This window comes from Mesoplodon bidens (assembly GCF_964165515.1).
Source record: "Mesoplodon bidens genome assembly, chromosome: 14".
Classification (NCBI taxonomy): domain Eukaryota; kingdom Metazoa; phylum Chordata; class Mammalia; order Artiodactyla; family Ziphiidae; genus Mesoplodon; species Mesoplodon bidens.
In genome coordinates, this window is record NC_138170.1 from 30624128 (window position 1) to 30644024 (window position 19897).

The 19897-nt window shown below is 36.3% G+C and overlaps 1 protein-coding gene across 2 annotated transcripts in view; it reads left to right on the forward strand.

The window, feature by feature from the left end:
• The window catches only part of GFPT1 (glutamine--fructose-6-phosphate transaminase 1), a 66096-nt gene extending 47205 nt beyond the window's left edge, over window positions 1–18891 (forward strand). For both annotated transcript variants that reach the window (XM_081254808.1, XM_081254809.1), the window contains 5 exons: window positions 10038–10152; window positions 10406–10533; window positions 11448–11615; window positions 12287–12448; window positions 13320–18891. In XM_081254808.1, coding sequence (XP_081110934.1) covers window positions 10038–10152; window positions 10406–10533; window positions 11448–11615; window positions 12287–12448; window positions 13320–13364 — 618 coding nt within the window. In that variant the 3' untranslated portion in view covers window positions 13365–18891. The remainder of the gene's footprint in view (window positions 1–10037; window positions 10153–10405; window positions 10534–11447; window positions 11616–12286; window positions 12449–13319) is intronic.
• The last annotated feature ends 1006 nt before the right edge of the window (window positions 18892–19897 follow it).

The following is a 19897-nucleotide window of genomic DNA, read 5'->3' on the forward strand; positions in this document are numbered from 1 at the left end:
TCCCAACTTTGCCTGAAAAACTGTCAAGGTTAGAGAGATATTATTAAATTTCTCAGAATGTTTGACCATAGACAATTTGATATTTCTGTAGAAATCGATGGGTATAACTGTGCAGACTCAGTAATTCTTGTATGTTATTGCAGGTGTTTAGAAGTTCACCACAGTACTGACTTTTGTTGATTTAAAAAAAAATAAACCAATATAACTTTTATTTTTGGCTGAATAAAAAGTAAAACCAAGTTGAAAAGTTCAGAGTCAGCATTGTCCTGGTAAATTCTTTCAAACCTCAGTAATTCTAAATGTGAGGGGTAGCTTATTTTTTTCATAATTGGTTGCTTGGTATGTATTGATGAAATGAAAAACATGAAATTGGAAATTAAGCTGAATGCAATAGAAAAAATATGTGCATTAAAGTTACTCTGTTTAATATTTGCTTTTAAAAAACCAGTGCTGAGATGTTTTAAGTCCAAACAAAGAAGCATACTCTGTAGAATAACATTTTTAGTTATGGGCTGGAGGAACTAGAATACTCATTATCTGATCATTTTGGATTGGAAACAATTTAGGTATCCCAGGAGTCCAAGATATTGGGTCTCTCCCTCTGTCCTGATAGTATATTTTGTGATTAATTGGTTTATTGAAAAGTAAACTTCAGTAGAAAGAAGTAGACTGGGAAGGACTGGAACTTAGAATACAGGTATGATCGTTAGACTGGAGGCAAGGGACTGAAAATCCACTTTAGTGCTAAAGGGAAAAAAATCCCAGTCTGCCAGTGGAACACATAGGAGCACAGGGACAGGTAGCTGTGGAGGAATGTATGAGCACCTGGTAGCTGGGACATGCAGCAAGAGAAAACAGGGAATCTAATTTAACTATTGGGAAGGTAAGGAGCATTAGCAGACTGTGATTTTATTGTACAGGAGGCTCATTATCCACATTATGACAGGAAAATATTCACTCATGACGTGATCCCTTATCCAGAGAAGAGTAGTAGAAATTCAGCATATAATCTACAAAAAAACCCAGGATGAATTATTAAAGTTAAAATTATTCATAGCACTGTAGCTGACAATATCACAGTAATCCTAGTGATTAATAATAAAAATGTAAACAAAAACCTCAAATGCCTGGAACATAAAAATGTTTCTTTAAATAACTTGAGTTAGAACCATATCAGAATTGTCATTTAAAAAGAATTATTAGAAAAAATAACTATAATGAACAATATGGGTAAAAATTTAGATAGTGTGGCCAGAGTGATAGAGGTAGGTTCATAGCATTAAATGCTTCAAAAAGAAAATGAACTGAGTATTGAACTCAAAAAGGTAGAAGAAGGAAACCCAATGAAGCAGAAGGAGGCAAATAATAGAGAAAAGTGGATGAGTGAACAGCAAAATAGAAAGCTTCAGGACCTTTATCTTGGTGGGCCTTAGCTGTTCTTCTGGAACCTTCCTAGGATTTTATCTGTATTACTGCAAAGCAAAAAAGGTGCCCTTAGAATCCTTCTCAACATAATGTTTCACTGTGACAACCAGTAGGTAAGGATTGACTCTATAGGAAACGTATTTGCTATCCCTATTCTAGAAGTTCTGTCCAATTTAGTAAGAAAAATTAAAACAGCAGGAAAGGAGGAAACAAATACTTATTTGTAATTGATATGATTGACTACCTGTAGAACTTAAGAAAAGTCAGAAACTTCTTAGAATGGATAAAAATTCATGTAAGGTGCTTTATAGAAAACATATATAAAATAGAAGACAGAGTAATGAAAATCACTGATGCTGAACAGATAAAAGAAAAGAAGAATGAAAAGAAATGAGGACAGTTTGAGAGACCTCTGCGATAACATCAAGTGTACTAATATTCGCAGTATAGGGGTTCTAGAAGGAGAAGAGAGTGAGAAAGAGGCAGAGAACATATCTGAAGACATAATAGCTGAAAACTTCCCTAACTTGGAAAAGAAATAGACATCCAAATCCAGGAGGCCCGGAGAGTCCCATACAGGACTTACCCAAAGAGGAAAACACCAAGACACACTGCGATTAAAATGACAAAAATTAAAAAGAAAGAGAGACTGTTAAAAGCAGCAAGGGAAAAGCAAGAGATAACATATGAGGGAACTCCCATAACGCTGTCAGCTGACCTTTAGCAGAAACCCTGCAGGCCAGAAGGGAGTGGCATGTTTTATTTAAAGCAATGAAAGGGAAAAACCTACACCCAAGAATACTCTAACCCAGGGGTCCCCAACGCCTGGGCTGTGGAATGGTGCTGGGCTGTGGAACGGTGCTGGTCCGTGGCCTGTTAGGAACCGGGCCGCACAGCAGGAGGTGAGTGGCGGGCAAGTGAGCAAAGATTCATCAGCCATTCCCATTGCTCCCCATCACTCACATGACTGCCTGAACCATCCCCCCCATCACTTGCATTACCTCCTGGACCCCCCCACCCCCCACCCCCCACTGTGGAAAACTGTCTTCCATGAAACCGGTCCCTGGTGCCAAAAAGGTTGGGGACCGCTGCTCTAACCAACAAGGCTCTTGTTCAGATTTGATGGAGAGATCAAAAGCTTTACAGACAAGCAAAGGCTAAAAGAGTTCAGCACCACCAAACCAACTCTACAAGAAATGTTCAGGAAATTCCTCTAAGCGAGAAAGAAATGGCTGCAACTAGAAACATGAAAATTATGAAATGAAAAAGCTCATCAATAAAGGCAAACATACAGTAAAAGTAGGAAGTTATCCACCCACAAAGCTAGTAGAAAGGTTAAAGACAAAAGCAGTAAAATCATGTATATCCACAATAAGCAGTTAAGGGATGCACAATACAGTTAAATGTAAAATATATCCAAAACAGTAATCATGAGAGGAGGAGAGTACAAATGCAGGGTTGTTAACATGCATTTGAAATTAAGAGACCAGCAACTTAAAACAATCACACACACACACATATATACATATTGCTATATAAAAACTTCACGGTAATCACAAACCAAAAATCTATAATAGATATAAACCAGAAAAGGAAAAAGGAATCCAAACAACACTAAAGATAGTCATCAAATCACAAGAGAACAAAATAAGAAAAAAGGAAAAAAAAAAAAGACCTACAAAACAACCCCCAAACAAGTAACAAAATGGCAATAACATACATATCATTAATTACCTTAGATATAAATGGACTCAGTGCTCTAATCAAAAGAGAGAGTGGCTGAATGGATACAAAAACAAGACCCATATATATGCTGCCTATAAGAGACTCACTTGAGATCTAAAGACACACACACACTGAAAATGAGGGAATGAGAAAAGGAATTCCATGCAAATGGAAATCAAAAGAAAGCTGGGGTAACAATACTTATATCAGACAAGATAGATTTTAAAGACTGTTACAAGAGACAAAGGAGGACACTACATAATGATCAAGGGATTAGTCCAAGAAGAAGATAAAATGATTGTAAATATATATGTACCCAGCATTGGAGCACCTAAATACATAAAGCAAATACTAAAGGACATAAAGGGAGAAATCAACAGTAACACAATAGTAGTAGGGGACTTTAACACCCCACTTACGTCAGTGGACCAGTCATCCAGACAGAAAATCAATAAGGAAACACTGGCCTTAAATGACACATTACACCAGAGGGACATAATTGATATGTGTAGAGCATTCCATCCAAAAGCAGCAGAGTACACGTTCTTTTTAAGTGCACTTGGTACATTCTCCAGGATACATCACATGCTAGGCCACAAAACAAGACTTGGTAAATTTAGGAAAATTAAAATCATATCAAGGGACCTCCCTGGTGGCGCAGTGGTTAAGGATCTGCCTGCCAATGCAGGGGACATGGGTTCGATCCCTGTTCCGGGAAGATCCCACATGCTGCGGAGCAACTAAGTCCGTGTGCCACAACTACTGAGCCTGTGCTCTAGAGCGTGCAATCCACACCTACTGAGCCCACGTGCCTAGAGTCTGTGCTCTACAACAAGCGAAGCCACCACAATGAGAAGCCTGCGCACCGCAACGAAGAGTAGCCCCCACAACTAGAGAAAGCCTGTGCGCAGCAGCAAAGACCCAATGCAACCAAAAATAAATTTAAAAAAAATTAAAATCATATCAAGCATCTTTTCTGACCACTATGCTATGAGACTAGAAGTCAACTACAAGGAAAAAACTGCATAAACCACAAATGAGGAGGCTAAACAACATGCTACTAAACAATCAGTGGATCGCTGAAGAAATCAAAGAGGAAATGAAAAAATACCTAGAGAAAAATGAAAACAAAAACATGATGATCCGAAACCTTTGGGACGCAGCAAAAGCAGTTCTAAGTGGGAACTTTATGGTGATACCAGAATACCTCAGGAAATAAGAAAGCTCATACAAACAACCTAACCTTACACCTAAACAAACTGGAGAAAGAAAAAGCCCAAAGTTAGTAGAAGGAAAGAAATCATAAAGATCAAAGAAGAAATAAAATAGAGACTAAAAAAAATAATAGATCAATGAAACTAAAAACTGGTTCTTTGAAAAGATAAACAAAATTGATAAACCTTTAGCCAGACTCATCAAGAAAAAAAGGGAGAGGGCACAAATCATTAAAATCAGAAATGAAAAAGGAGAAGTTACAACCAACACTACAGAAATAAGAAGATCATAAGAGACTACTACAAACAACTATATGCCAGTAAAATGGACAACCTAGAAGAAATGGACAGATTCTTTGAAGATGTATAATCTCCCAAGACTGAACCAGGAAGAAATAGAAAATTTGGATAGACCAATTATTAGTAATGAAATTGAACCAGTAATTTTAAAATTCCAAGTAAACAACAGTCTAGGAGCAGTGGCTTCACAGGTGAATTCTACCAAACATTTAGAAAAGAGTTAACACCTATCCTTGTCAGAATATTCCAAAAACTTGCAGAGGAAGGAACACTCTCAAACTCATTCTGTGAGGCTGACATCACCCTGATACCAAAACCACACAAAGATATCACAAAGAGAAAACTACAGGCCAGTATCACTGAAAAACATAGATGGAAAAATCTTCAACAAAATATTAGCAAACCAAACTCAATGATACATTAAAAGGATCATACACCAGGATCAAGTGGGATTTATCCCAGGGATGCAAGAGTTTTTCAGTATCCAGAAGTCAGTCATTGTGATACACCACATTAACAAGTTGAAGAATAAAAACCACATGATCATCTCAATAGATGCAGAAAAAGCTTTTGGCAAAATTCAACATCCATTTATGATAAAAGCTCTCTAGAAAGTGGGCATAGAGAGAACCTACCTCAACATAATAAAGGTCATATATGACAAACCCACAGCTAACATCATACTCAGTGGTGAAAATCTGAGAGTATTTCCTCTAAGATCAAGAACAAGACAAGGATGCCCGCTGTCAACACTTTTATTCAACATAGTATTGAAGGCCCAGCCACAGCAATCAGACAAGAGAAAGAAGTAAAAGGACTGTAAATTGGAAAGAAAGAAGTAAAACTGTCACTGTTTGCAGATGACATGATTCTATACATAGAAAATCCTAAAGACACCACCAGAAAACTACTAGAGCTTTACAGTGAATTCGGTAAAGTTGCAGGATACAAAATTAATATACAGAAACCTGTTGCATTTCTATACACTAACAATGAACTTTCAGAAAGAGAAGTTAAGGAAATAATTCCATTTACCGTCGCTTCAAAAAGAATAAGATGCCTAGGGATAAATATACCTAAGGAGTTACAAGACCTGTACTTTGAAAACTATAAGACACTGATGAAAGAAATTGAAGACAACGCAGATAGAAACATACTGTATTATTGGATTGGAAGAATTAATATTGTTAAATGAACATACTATCCAAGGCAATCTACAGATTCAGTGTAATCCCTATCAAAATACCAATGCCATTTTTACAGAACTAGAGCAAGTAATTTTAAAATCTGTATGGAAACACAAAAGGACCCCAATATCCAAAATAATCCTGAGAAAGAAGAACAGAGCTGGAGGAATCATGCTCCCTGACTTCAGACTGTACTACAAAGCTATAGTAGTCAAAACAGTATGGTGGTGGTACAAAAACATACACATAGAATAATGGAACAGAATAGAGAGCCAAGAAATAAACCCACGCACTTATGTTCAATTAATCTATGACAAAGGAAGCAAGAATATATAGTGGAGAAAAGTCAATCTCTTCAATAAGTGGTACTGGGAAAACTGGACAGCTACATGTAAAAGAATGAAATTAGAACGTTCTCTAACACCACGTATAAAACTACACTCAAAATGGATTAAAGACCTAAATGTAAGACTGGAAATCATAAAACTTCTAGAAACAAACATAGGCAGAATACTCTTTGACCTAAATCGCCACACTGTTTTTTTGGATCCTTCTCCTAGAGTAATGGAAACAAAAGCAAAAATAAACAAATTGGACCTAATTAAACTTAAAAGCTTTTGCACAACAAAGGAAACCGTCAGCAAAACAAAAAGACAACCTACTGAATGTGAAAAATATTTGCAAATGATATGACCAATAAGGGGTTAATTAAAATATATAAACAACTCATACAACTCAACATCAAAAAAACAACTGAAGACCTGAATACAAAATTGGCTGAAGACCCAAATAGACATTTCTCCAAATAGTACATGTAGATGGCCAGCAAGCACATGAAAAGATGCTCAACATCGCTAATCATCAGAAAAATGCAAATCAAAACCACAATGAGATACCACCTCACACTTATCAGAATGGCTATCACTAAAAAGAACACAAATAACAAATGTTGACAAGGATATGGAGAAAAGAGAACTCTCATACGCTTTTGGTGGGAATGTAAATTGATACAGCCACTGTGGAAAACAGTATGGAGAATCTTTAAAAAACTAAAAATAGAATTATCATATGATCCAGCAATTCCATTTCTCGGTATATATCTGAAGAAAATAAAAACACTAATTTGAAAAGATACATGCACCCCAATGTTCATAGCAGCATTATTTACAATTGCCGTGATATGGAAGCAACCTAAGTGTCTACCAACAGATGACTGGATAAAGAAGATGTGATATTTATATATAATATCACACAATGGGCTACTACTCAGCCATAAAAAAAAATGAAGTTTTGCCATTTGCAGCAACAGGGTTGGACCTGGAGGCACTATGCTGAGTGAAATAAGTCAGGCAGAGAGAGACAAATACTGTATGATGTCACTTACATGTAGAATCTAAAAAATACAACAAACTAGTGACTATAACAGCAAAGAAGCAGAGTCCCAGATATAGAGAACAAACTAGTGGTTACCAGTGGGGAGAGGGAAGAGGGGTGGGGCAGTAGTATAGGGGGAGAGGATGAAGAGGTACAAACTATTATGTGTAAAATATGCTACAAGGTAAAACACGGGGAATATAGCCAGTATTTTATAATAACTATAAATTGAGTATAACCTTTAAAAATTGTGAATCACTTTATTGTACACCTGTAAATTATATAATATACGTCAATTATACTTAAAAAATTTTTTGAAATATACAAAAAGTTTTCTCTATAAACTGACAATGACTACTTAGAAAAGTACGGGGGTGTGTGTTTGGAGGGGGGGAATTCTATTTTTCAATAGCTATAAAAAATACTTAAAAATAAGTCTACCAGGAAATGTGTAAGATATCCATAAATATTTGTCAAATAAATGAAAACTGTATAACTCTTTAGACTTTTAAATGCCTAACAAATTTATAGAAATGATGTTTCTGGATGGGAATATTGTTTTATAAATAAAATGACAAATCTGGGACAGAATCTATAGTCCTGCAACATAGCTCTAGTGTATCAAAGAACTTAGGCTACAGGAAATGTCTCAAACTTGACATTTGAGAGATAGGGTGGGGCGAAATGGAGGGAGAATTGTGTATTTATAAAAATAAAAACAAGTTAACATCTTGCACTAAAATTAATTTCATATGAATAAAAATGTAAAGAAAAAAGAGAAAAGGGACAGTGGAAACAACAGAATTAAGAAAATTTAATAATGCTTAACTGATGTTAGGATGGAAGGACTATTTAAGCTTCAAAGCATGACATAAAGTTAAAAAATTAAAACTTCTGTGTGAATAAACACCATTGTAAAAGGTTAACCTAAACTGGGAAAATGTATTTGAAATGTAACAATAGAGACCTTTTTAAGACCAACTGAAAAGAAAACAAACCCAAGTCAAAAAACAAGTGAAGAATAATGAAATTAACTTTCAAAAGAGAAAACATAAATGGCTAACAAATATGAAAAATAATCTTAATTTTTTGGATTCAAGATATGTATGGTGAAGTAGTCGTGAGAGTACATTGTCCAGCAGTCTAATGGTAAAAACTTGTTAAAAGGGTAGTTCTCAATATTGCAAAGAATATGGTAAAATAGGCATATCTCACATTCATATGTAGCTAACAGGAATCAAAATGGGCTTGGCAGTGAGACCGCAAGTTTTAAAATATTTGCATTCTGTAGCCTCCGAAAATAAATGTCTCTTCGTTCAAATTTTCATTAATGAAAAGTTTGTTTTGAGCCTGTATGTCAGGCATTATGCTGAATGCTTTACATTTGTTTCATTTAATTCTCATGATTATCTTGTAAGTATTATGTATCTTTAAGAGGTAGACCATCTGAGGCCCAAAAGGGAAAAAACTGCTCAAGGTTATTACACACTAGTAAACAAGATAGAAAGCATTCTGTCTTGGGAAAGTGCTTGTGATGTTAATTAAGAACAAACACATGGGCTTCCCTTGTGGCTCAGTGGTTAAGAATCCGCCTGCCACTGCAGGGGAGATGGGTTCGATCCCTGGTCCGGGAAGATCCCACATGCCGCAGAGCAACTAAGCCCATGCGCCACAACTACTGAGCCTGCGCTCTAGAGCCTGCAAACCACAACTACTGAGCCCATGTGCCACAACTACTGAGCCTGTGTGCCACAACTACTGAAGCCTGTGTGCCGCAACTACTGAAGGCTGTGCACCTAGAGCCTATGCTCCGCAACAAGAGAAACCACCTCAGTGAGAAGCCCGTGCACTGCAACAAAGCATAGCCCCTGCTCGCCACAACTAAAGAAAGCCCATGCACAGCAATGAAGATGCAACACAGCCAAAATTAATTAATTAGTTAATGAAAAAAAAAAAAAAAAGAATGAACACACTTGGGGAATCCCCTGGTGGTCCAGTGGTTAGGACTCCTTGCTCCCATTCCAGGGGGCACGGGTTTGATCCCTGGTTGGGGAACTAAGATCCTGCAAGCCATGCAGCGTGGCCAAAAATAAAATAAAATTAAAAAATAAAATAGAATAAAAAAAGAATAGCACAACTTATAAAATTACAACTACTAATAATTTTCTTAACAATATAAAGGAAAAAAATAGTAAAAATCGAAAGTAATTACTCACTACGTTATTAATAATATGTTATTAATGTAATTATTCCTACTAATAAGATTGAGGCTTATTCTTATTTCTATTTACTTTTCTACAGTTGAACTTTAAAAAAATTTTTAGCCAAAATTAAAAAAAAAAAGTAGTAAGTACAGGAAATAGACAAAAGTGAAAAATCAAAGAGAAAATTTTTTAAAAATCCAACAAAACCAGTGCAAGTACATTAAGGAGAGGCTTTCAAACCCTTATTTTTGATTTACATTCAAAGCTTAATTTGGTTATGCACATACAGATTTACTCTCTACTTACGTTCCTTTGGTTCATTTCTCTTCCTTTCTTGAGGGTACTGTATTAGGGATTTCATAAGCATCCACTGCATTATAAGGAACTTATATTTGGTATTTGGAAATAAAGGTTAAGTTATTTGTTCAAATTCGGAAAAGGAGAACAGTGGTTGATTTCCTAAATACTGGTTTACTTTGCTGCTACTAACGCTGTTTTTAAAAAAATATGCACTTAAACTAGTGGGAATTTTTTTGTTTATTTTCATCTTTTTAAATTAAAAATTCCAGCTTCTCAACTAATTCTTCTGCTTTTTTGTGGTATTTCAGGCATACACAAGCCAGTTTGTATCCCTTGTGATGTTTGCTCTTATGATGTGTGATGACAGGATCTCCATGCAAGAGAGACGCAAAGAGATCATGCTTGGATTGAAGCGGCTGCCTGGTATGAAGATACTCACACACTCTACTTGTTGTCTAAGGGAGTGGGAAATAAATGGGTGAAGTTGTGGCTTGTACCTATTTAGTCAGCAAGATCTTTTTACTTTACACCTGTGTGTTTAAAAACCCCACAGTGATAGCACAGAAGATTAGAAACGTTGGTCTTTTATCGGTTGCTACCCATATGTTATTATTATTATATTGGTTTAGTTTATTGTCCTCTTTTCATAGATTTTGCTAATATTACTTCTTAACAGATTTAATTAAGGAAGTTTTGAGCATGGATGATGAAATTCAGAAACTGGCAACAGAACTTTATCACCAGAAGTCAGTCTTGATAATGGGACGTGGCTATCATTATGCTACTTGTCTTGAAGGGGCCCTGGTAAGTCTTCTCACTTACAATTTCAGAATGTTGACTTATGGATACTTTATTTATTTTTGGCTGCATTGGGTCCTCATTGCTGCATGCGGGCTTTCTCTAGTTGTGGCGAGCGGGGGCTACTCTTCGTTGTGGTGCATGGGTTTCTCATGGTGGTGGCTTCTCTTGTTGTGGAGCATGGGCTCTAGGGTGTGCGGGCTTCAGTAGTTGTGGCACACTGCTTCCGTAGTTGTGGCTTTCAGGCTCTACAGCACAGGCTCAGTAGTTGTGGCACATGGGCTTAGTTGCTCCATGGCATGTGGGATCTTCCTGGACCAGGGCTCGAATCCGTGTCCTCTGTATTGGCAGGCAGATTCTTAACCACTGCACCACCAGGGAAGTCCCAGTCATACTTTTAGACTAAATGAAATAGGTGAAAATTTTACAAAAGTGCCTTTTGATTTATGCATTCTGATTTGTTTACCTTGAGGTATAACAAAGTATAACAGAATGCTTAATTCAAAAGTGAAAATCAAGAAGAGTACATTTTAGCATGATACCGTGGGTTTAGCAAGTAACTTCAGTTATTTTTTTGTCCAAATATGAATAAAATAAATATTAAGTTCTCTAGGTGTGAGATTTAATTGAAGTCAAATATGAAGCAATTGGGAGATCAGTTACAAAGAAATATGAGTACATTCATGATAGTCTAAATTCTTCAAAAAGTCCTTGTGGAGTTCTAAAACTTCCAAATAGTTGTTGACATTATATTCAGAAATAACGATCAGTTAACCTATTAGCTATATTTGCACATCAGTGATCCTTTAATACTTTTGGATAAATAGACAGGGACTTCAGACATCAGATGTCTAGTGTAATATTTAAAGAATGGGTTTTTGAAAAACAGACTGAAGACTAATCTAGTTTCTTCCTATTAGAAAATCAAAGAAATCACTTACATGCACTCTGAAGGTATCCTTGCTGGTGAGTTGAAACACGGCCCTCTAGCTTTGGTGGATAAGTTGATGCCTGTCATTATGATCATCATGAGAGATCACACCTATGCCAAGTGTCAGAATGCTCTTCAGCAGGTGGTTGCTAGGCAGGTAAGTCAGGAGCTGCTGTGAGGACACCTTGGGGGGTTAAGAGTTGGGTCACTAAAGCTTATTTGAATTTTATGACATTTAAAGTGATAGACCAGTACCCATCAGGTGGCTTACAAAACATGCTTAGGTTTGCATGTGAGTAATCTGAGATACTCAAGAGTTTTGACAGGACCTAGCTCATAGTTCTCATAGTACCAGAACCAAGATTAAAAATGAGGTCTTGGTCTCCAAGTCCTGTCTTCTTTAATTAGTGTATGCTGTTCTCTTTTAATTTAATATTCTTAAATGTGTATTTCAGGAGGAACTAGATTTTACATTAATATTACTGGTGCTGTGCTTAATGGAGTTTTCTTCAGATCATTTGGCTTTGTATGTAAATTTCCAAAGATGTTAATCTCTAGTCACAATGTAGTGGTTACAGACTTGGGCTTTGAAGGCAGGTAGTCCTAGATTTAAGTACCGAGCCTGGTATTTCTTAGTTGTGTGAGTTTAAGAAAGCACTGACTCTTACAAAGTTTCTGTTTCCTTGACTTACCACATGGGATTGTGAGTTTAAATAAGCCTATGTCAGTGAGGCCACGTGTGAATCGTGCAGTGCAAAATTTGCATGCTCATGTGTTACAGCCCTGCCTTTGCTTAACCAGTGATTGCTAGTGTGATTTCTTTCCCAGGGACGGCCAGTGGTGATCTGTGATAAGGAAGACACTGAGACCATTAAGAACACAAAAAGAACAATCAAGGTGCCACACTCAGTGGACTGCCTGCAGGGCATTCTCAGCGTGATCCCCTTACAGTTGCTGGCCTTCCACCTGGCTGTGCTGAGAGGCTATGATGTAAGTGATGGACCGCTTTGGGCTGGCTTTTCACCCTGGTCTATTTTGATAGTTTCCTTCTAACTTTTTTTTTTTTTTTTTTTTTTTTTCTTTTTGCGGTATGTGGGCCTCTCACTGTTGTGGCCTCTCCCCTTGCGGAGCACAGGCTCCGGATGCGCAGGCCCAGCGGCCATGGCTCACGGGCCCAGCCGCTCCGCGGCATATGGGATCCTCCCAGACCGGGGCACGAACCCGTATCCCCTGCATCGGCAGGCGGACTCTCAACCACTGCGCCACCAGGGAGGCCCCCCTTCTAACTTTTTAGCAATAGAATTTGAGAATTCCCTCATACATATCTCTGTCACTTGTTATATTTTCATGGCCCAATTTGTAGGTTACATCCTAACATTTTCATACCCATGGAACTTGAAGGAATCTTGGACGTTACCTCCATGACTGGAGATTACGTGTTTTCTTTCTGTGTTTCTTAATGAGGTAGCTATTGGAAATTCTTTATTTGGGACTTTCTCACACACTGTAGGACTCTCAGCATTCCTGGTCCCTCATTCATTGTGACAGCCAAAGTGACAATCAAAACATCTGCTCTTATACGTTTCTAGTGTCCCCTGAGAGGGATGCCACCTCATAGAGGACCACAGGAGTTTTTCTTGTGCCGGTCTGGCTCCTTTGGAATTCTTTTACCTGATTTCAAGTCTTTTAAAGATATATTACTATATTTTCTAATCTAATTCTTTGTAGTCTATAGTAAAGATGGTTAATGAACATGTTTTCTGTTTTCTGTTTTTTATAAGCAAAAATAATTTGCTTATAGCCATCCCCCCCCAATATCTGTATAATCTCTCAAAAATTGCTGGGTTTTTTTTTTTTGCAGGTTGATTTCCCGCGGAATCTAGCCAAATCTGTAACCGTAGAATAAGGAACATCTGAAACTGGGCAATTAAGCAACACAAGACACCTTTTGTATTTAAAACCTTGATTTAAAATATCACCCCCTAAGCCTTTTCTAGTAAATCCTTATTTATATATCAGTTATAATTATTCCATTCAATTTGTGGTTTTTGTGAAATTACCTCATATTTTCCCAGTAATTTGTGAGGGAGTTTGAATAATGGAATCTATATTGGTATTGGTGTCAGAAAGAGATTTAGCTTTCATTTTCATTAAAGGATGCTGAGTGTTGGATTTCCGGGCCCTCCACTTCAATCTGAGAGGCAGCCAATGAAAGAGTAGTGCATTTAATTGGAATATTTAAAGCCAACAGCAATGTACTTGGACATTTAATTCAGTTATAAAGAGAAGATGCTGTGATTTATTTTGAAATTTGTTTTGTTATTTTGTTTTTAAATCAAACTGTAAAACTTAAAAACTGAAAACTTTTCTTTGTGGGATTTCTAAGTTGTTAACCTTAGTCTCTCAAACTTATTGCCTGTTACCTGTATGTCAAGGTATCTTAGGAAGATAAATAGTATAGTAGTGCGTTGGTTTTCTCCAGCCCTTGATAGAAAATACTTGCACAATTTCATAGCACAAACTTTAAATTTGAGCTGCTTTGTACAATTGACAATATGATTTTAAGTTTGAAGATGGGATACGTGCATGTTGTATATCCTACTCCTTGTTTTTTCATCTCCTGAAAGTGGTTTTTAATTTCCTCGTATCTGTAGTTTTTTTTTTAATTACTGCTGAATGACATTTTATCTTATTCTTTGAAATCACCACACAGAGTTGCTATCAATGTCTCAAATTAATACCAATATATTCAGAATTCTCTTCAACTTTGTCCCAGAGAAGAATTACCAGCAGTTAATTTTAACTTCTCTCACTGCCTTGTTGCATCAAACTAGTAGTACCTTTGTGCCAATTTGGAAGCTCCTTGCAGTTGTTTGGAAGATCTACAAGTCTTTTGACGAATCATTTGACTCTAAATGTATACGATGGGCTAGAATTAGAAAAAGCTATATGCTTTACACTGATATTAATGAAGGATTATATAAAATTTAGTATTACTTTCTAGGTATTTTTCTCTCTGTATATTCTGTTCTACCCCTGAAAAATATTTAGGAATGAAGAAGATATAAATAATACTGAGGTGCCTTCAGCTAGCTAGTGTCAGAAATGGAAACTTACAATTTAGATTAAAAAATTTAAAGTAGAATATTAGCTTGACACCCAAAAATTGTAATAATTTCTTCACGGAGCTTTTTTGGCCACACCTTGGGTGTTACAGTATAGTGTGTTTATGTTTTGGTTAAGTCCTTCTCTTTCAAAAGTTTTCACTTTTAAATTGTGAAGGTAAGATATTTAGTATAATTAAGTAAGCTCAGCCTTTTCCTTTTTCTGTGTTTGAACTTCTTGATGAGGTTACGATTTTCTAGTAGCTATTGGAAGAGAAGCATAGAATTCTGCCTTGTGTTAGGGTTAGACAAAGAATTGGCATATTTTGAGGTAATTCAGAAGGACCCTTAGATTAAGACTAGAAACCTGTTTTTAAAATGAAATAGGATTACTGTTCACATTTATATAGCTACTATAGCTATATTTATCTATTTTAATTGTTTCTAATATTATTTTGTGTAGGCCTGCTAGTTTTAGTATGTGTGTAGTGTCATTCTTACATTATATTAGCATTTTATGTACATGATTTATATGGATTTGTAGCATTTCCGAAGTTCAAATTAGCTTTCTAAGGGAAACGGATATGTGAAATCAATCATTAATTTTCAGTCTCTGTTTCCTCTCCCTCTGTGTGTGTGTGTGTTTGGTGTGTCTATCTTTCTCTAGCTCTCAAACACACACATATACACTTCAGGCTAGGGCAAGTTCTAAACCGAATCTCAAAAACCAATAGTGAGAAAAAAAAAAAGTGATATTTTCCAAACAAACGTGGCTTCCATTCCCTACCCCTTCTTCTTGCTCTCTACCCTGTTTAGTGTAGTGATTTGTAGATGCTTTTATGAATTATGAACACAAAAAATACTGTAATGAGGCAAACTGCTAATAAGTGTGGATGCTCAGTTAAAACCAGTATAATACAGGATAAGAAAATCTGATTTTTCAAGAAAGATATTCTACAAAAGGAGTCCTTTCTGTAAAAAATTCTTTCTTGTAGTACATTTAAAATTTAAATTCACTCATGTATAACTTAGAGTTCCTTACCACAGGTCATGAGCCCTTTGTAGGCCAGAGGTCATGTTAGCATCTAACACATGGCCAAGTACATGATTGTAACTTTGGCATCAGTCAGCTTTTCTGTCTTTTTAAATCACCTATGCCATAGGAATAGATGGTAGGAGGAAAATTAATGTTAACTGTTTTTAGCTTGTTATAACTCTGTCAACACCCTATTATGGGAAAGTCACTGTACTAGAAACTGAAAAACACATCCTGTTTAAAGCAAAGTCCACTTGTCCCCAGATGGACTCATCACTCATGGAGACTAGGATCATTGGAAGGCACAGGGTGAGAGAGTGGAAAAATGAAGTTGAGCTGTTAAATGTTGTGAGTGGATTTGTTCACTTAAATCATGGTCCAAGTTTTGGTGCGTATCATGTTCCTAAGAGGTGAAGTGCATTTTGTAGAGTAAGCTGTTATCACAGGCTGTAGATCCATGTGTCTGTGGTACTCTAAGGAACAGCAGTCATTAGATGCAAAGGTGAGAACAGTCAAGCATCACAACTAAAAGGGCACTGACACAGTGTGATGTGCAGATGGGGCTGTTAGAGTGCTAATAAAGATTTTCTCTCTTAGGTTCTTAGGAAATTGTTTCCGAGATGACATTGTGTTATCCTTTTGAATACAGGTCTCTTGACCTGAGTTAATTATGAGGATGAGAGGAAAAGAACCCCTTTTTAGCTCCTTGGTAGTATTCCTTTGACACATTTCTATAACTCTTCAAAGAAGGAAAACCAGCTGAAATGTTTGCCTTAACAAACATATTTTAAGAAGGGGGTCAGTTTCCTCTCTTTTTTTTTTCAATTAGGATATATACTATAGCAATAAAAGGGAACGACTAATGTTAATTACTTATTGTGTGCTACAACTTAAGTGATTTTTCTAAAAAGCACAATGTCGTTGAAAATGTTTATTTAAGAAGAATTCAGAGCTCGCATTGAATTTGTGAAGGCCAAAGAAATTGAAGGGAATGGTAAAGAAAGATAAAGAAGTCTTATATCCACATATTTAGTAGATGTTGTATACCAGAATACCAGGTGGTGTTTTACCTGCGAAAACATATTTCAGATTACCTTCTTTGTTTTTAGTGTTAGAGCCTCAGGTTTAAAAGTTTTAACAATTAAATCATTTTTTCCCCCACAATATTTAAAGATTGTTAATCTATCAGTATTTCCCTAGCTTGATGAATTTAACTGTATCTTTAGATCTGTGACATGATAACCAGTAGGAATGATAATATTAGCTTTGAACCAGTAGTATCCAGGGTTAAAATAAAAATCATAGTTAACTAGCAAAACTGTAAAGTTATGCCATATTAACTTGTGAGTCTGTAATAGCTTGATATCAATGTTATGGAATATGCCATAAATAATGGCTAACAAGAACTTCTTAGGAAATTCTCAAATTACCTTTCTTACTACACTAGTTTTCAGAATGAATATAGAAGTGATCCTGTTAGCTTTTTAAAACTGTTCTGCAGTTAATTTTTATTTTTTGCTTAAATAAAACTTTCAGTATTTGTTTAAATTATATTTCTTGCAAGCTAGAAATTTTAGAATCATCCTGCCTTTGTTTCAGTTTTCTGTTCTTCAAGATGAATGTTTAGTTTACTGAGCCAGTTGGTCATTTGTTCCTCATGTCTTCTGAGTCCAGTGACTATAATTCTGAACTGTGAATAAGTTACCCAAAACTTGCTGAGAATTGCATTTTGAAGCAATTTGCCAATGTTTGAAGTGTATACATGTTTGTCATTGTGTTAAAGATTGTATTGTACTAAGAATGTAGCCAATGTTTACTTTAGTTGTTGGTAAACATTTTTGATGCTAAAAGTTTATTCATTACTGTTGCTTTTAAAAAGAAGAAATATTACATAAATATATTTAAAAGTCACGTCTTCACTCCAACCTCCCAATTATTTTAAAAAGGATTATTAGATAAAACAAAGGCTCAACTTTTTCTGATGTTATACTCTGTAAATATTATACTTTCTCAAGTCTTTTAGAACTTTTTGTGACACTATGTTGTTTCTAGCAAATTTACAGGGTATATGCAGTGATCAAGAACTTTGTTTAAGTGAATTGGTAGTTGCAAAAGAAGGATATTTAAGATGGGTGAATAGCAGGTACAGCATATACTCCAAATCTAAAGTTTCTGTAGTATCTGGCAATCTCTTAATTATTGAACAAAGAGTCCTTTTACAGGACCCTTTTATAAACAGCAAGCTAAAATCTCCATCCCTAGTGCTTACAGCACTTGCTGTGTTTTGCAGGAGACAGAGTTATGCCAGGGTGGTTTGAATGAATAGATGCGCTGTGTTGCCTTCCCATAGAATTGAGCCCAATCTCTCATCTCTCTTTCACTCTGTGTTGCTCTGCAGCAAAGCCCAGATCCACACCAGCATGGATCATTTTTTCCACAGGCCACATTTTTTAACATAAAATGTAGCTTTGCTCCTAGTGAAAGGTTTTCTTTCAATTCTCTTCAGTTCACTATCAGTAAGTATTTACCGAGTGCATATTAAAGGCCAAGAAATAATCTCCCTAAAAATTAAGAGGCCACTTTTCATTGAAGTGGATTTGAGGAAAAATAAGTTCTTTAATTTTTTGGATGAAGGAAAGAAGTCCTTAAGTTTCTCCCATTAATCTGAGGTTAAAATGTTCTATCTAATTTTAAAAAATGATGTAGAAGCTTTATTAGTTTAACAAGCATCCTGGAGATAAAAAGTAATCTTGTAGGGCTTCCCTGGTGGCGCAGTGGTTGAGAGTCCGCCTGCCGATGCAGGGGACACGGGTTCGTGCCCCGGTCCAGGAAGATCCCACATGCCGCGGAGCGGCTGGGCCCATGAGCCATGGCCGCTGAGCCTGTGCGTCCGGAGCCTGTGCTCCACGATGGGAGAGGCCCCAACAGTGAGAGGCCCGTGTACCGCAAAAAAAAAAAGTAATCTTGTAATAATATACAGAGAAGTTGCCGGGTTATAGGTCATTTAACCAGCTGACCCCTTCCCAGGAAGTATATATGTAATAAGATAAATTTATTATTCTCTTTTTGGTTAGCATGTACACAAGAGATTATTTCCAAGGTTGAAAAGACATATTTGTGAACTTCATATTAACATGATTCATTGACTCAAAACGCCAAGGTTCACACATGTATTTTCTTGTAGAGAATGCTGTTATGTAGCCATATTTCCTTTTTCATATTTCAAAAAATTTTTGATATGAAGTATGGATTGTAATTGAAAATATGGAATAAAAAACAGAGCTTGTAAACAATTGGAGAAGTGCTCTCTGGATAGAATTATAGTTATTTCCTTCCCATTCATTTATCAATCTACCTTTGTATATGTTTAGATAAAATTAAAAAGACTTTACGCCTGTTAGAATGAAAGCAATTGGCATGTTTTCATATGCTCTTAACTTCTGCAGTTTAGCGACCGATTGCATTATTTCCAACAATGTGAATAAGGTACATTGTGGAACTCACAGCTATTGCACACCCAGGAGATCTTTAGAGGTTAATTTTTGCCTCCATCACTTAGCTCTGTATGCTTTGAAATGGAGATAAATATGGTGAGGTCTTAGAAGGAAAATGGCCAGAATTCCCAAAGCCTGGAATATGGGTAAATACTCATTGAGAGTTCTAGATGCACTGTACCTAAAAGGCAAAGGATCACTTGTTCTTAACTAATATATTCTTAATTTGTGAGACCCAAAGGTTGATATCTGTTAGTTTTAGATTGTCGTGCAATAGCCAGGGTGCAAAGGTCTAGATGTGTCAGGATCACTACAGTTTGTTTCTGCCAACGGCCCCTTTCAGGTGACACTGTTGTTGGCATTAAGAAAAGCCAGTGTGGCATCAGTCAAGGATGTTTTACTAGGGCAAGTTCAATGTGAGATGGACTCGTTAGAAAGCTTTGTCTTCAAATAATGCCCCTAACTGGGATGGAAAATAGTCTGAGACGATAAAGACTTTCAGTTTCTAGGTAATCGAAATTGCATTAAATTCAGGTTTCTTTCTGTTAGGTTTGAATGTATCTAGCCGGTGTGATTTACGGAGGCTTTTGCTTGTTGTTGTTTTTTCCTATTTACTTTGTACATAGAGTTGTTTTGAAATATTGAGCACATTTGCTTTGAATTTTATCTCTTGCTTTCTGTTTTGTATTTGTCCTTTGAATAAAATTATAAACTCAATATTGATTTTATTCTTAATTTGCTTTTACTGCTGCTATGCAGAAACCTAGGAACTGTGGGAGATCTTCGTAGGGTTTCTGTCTTATGT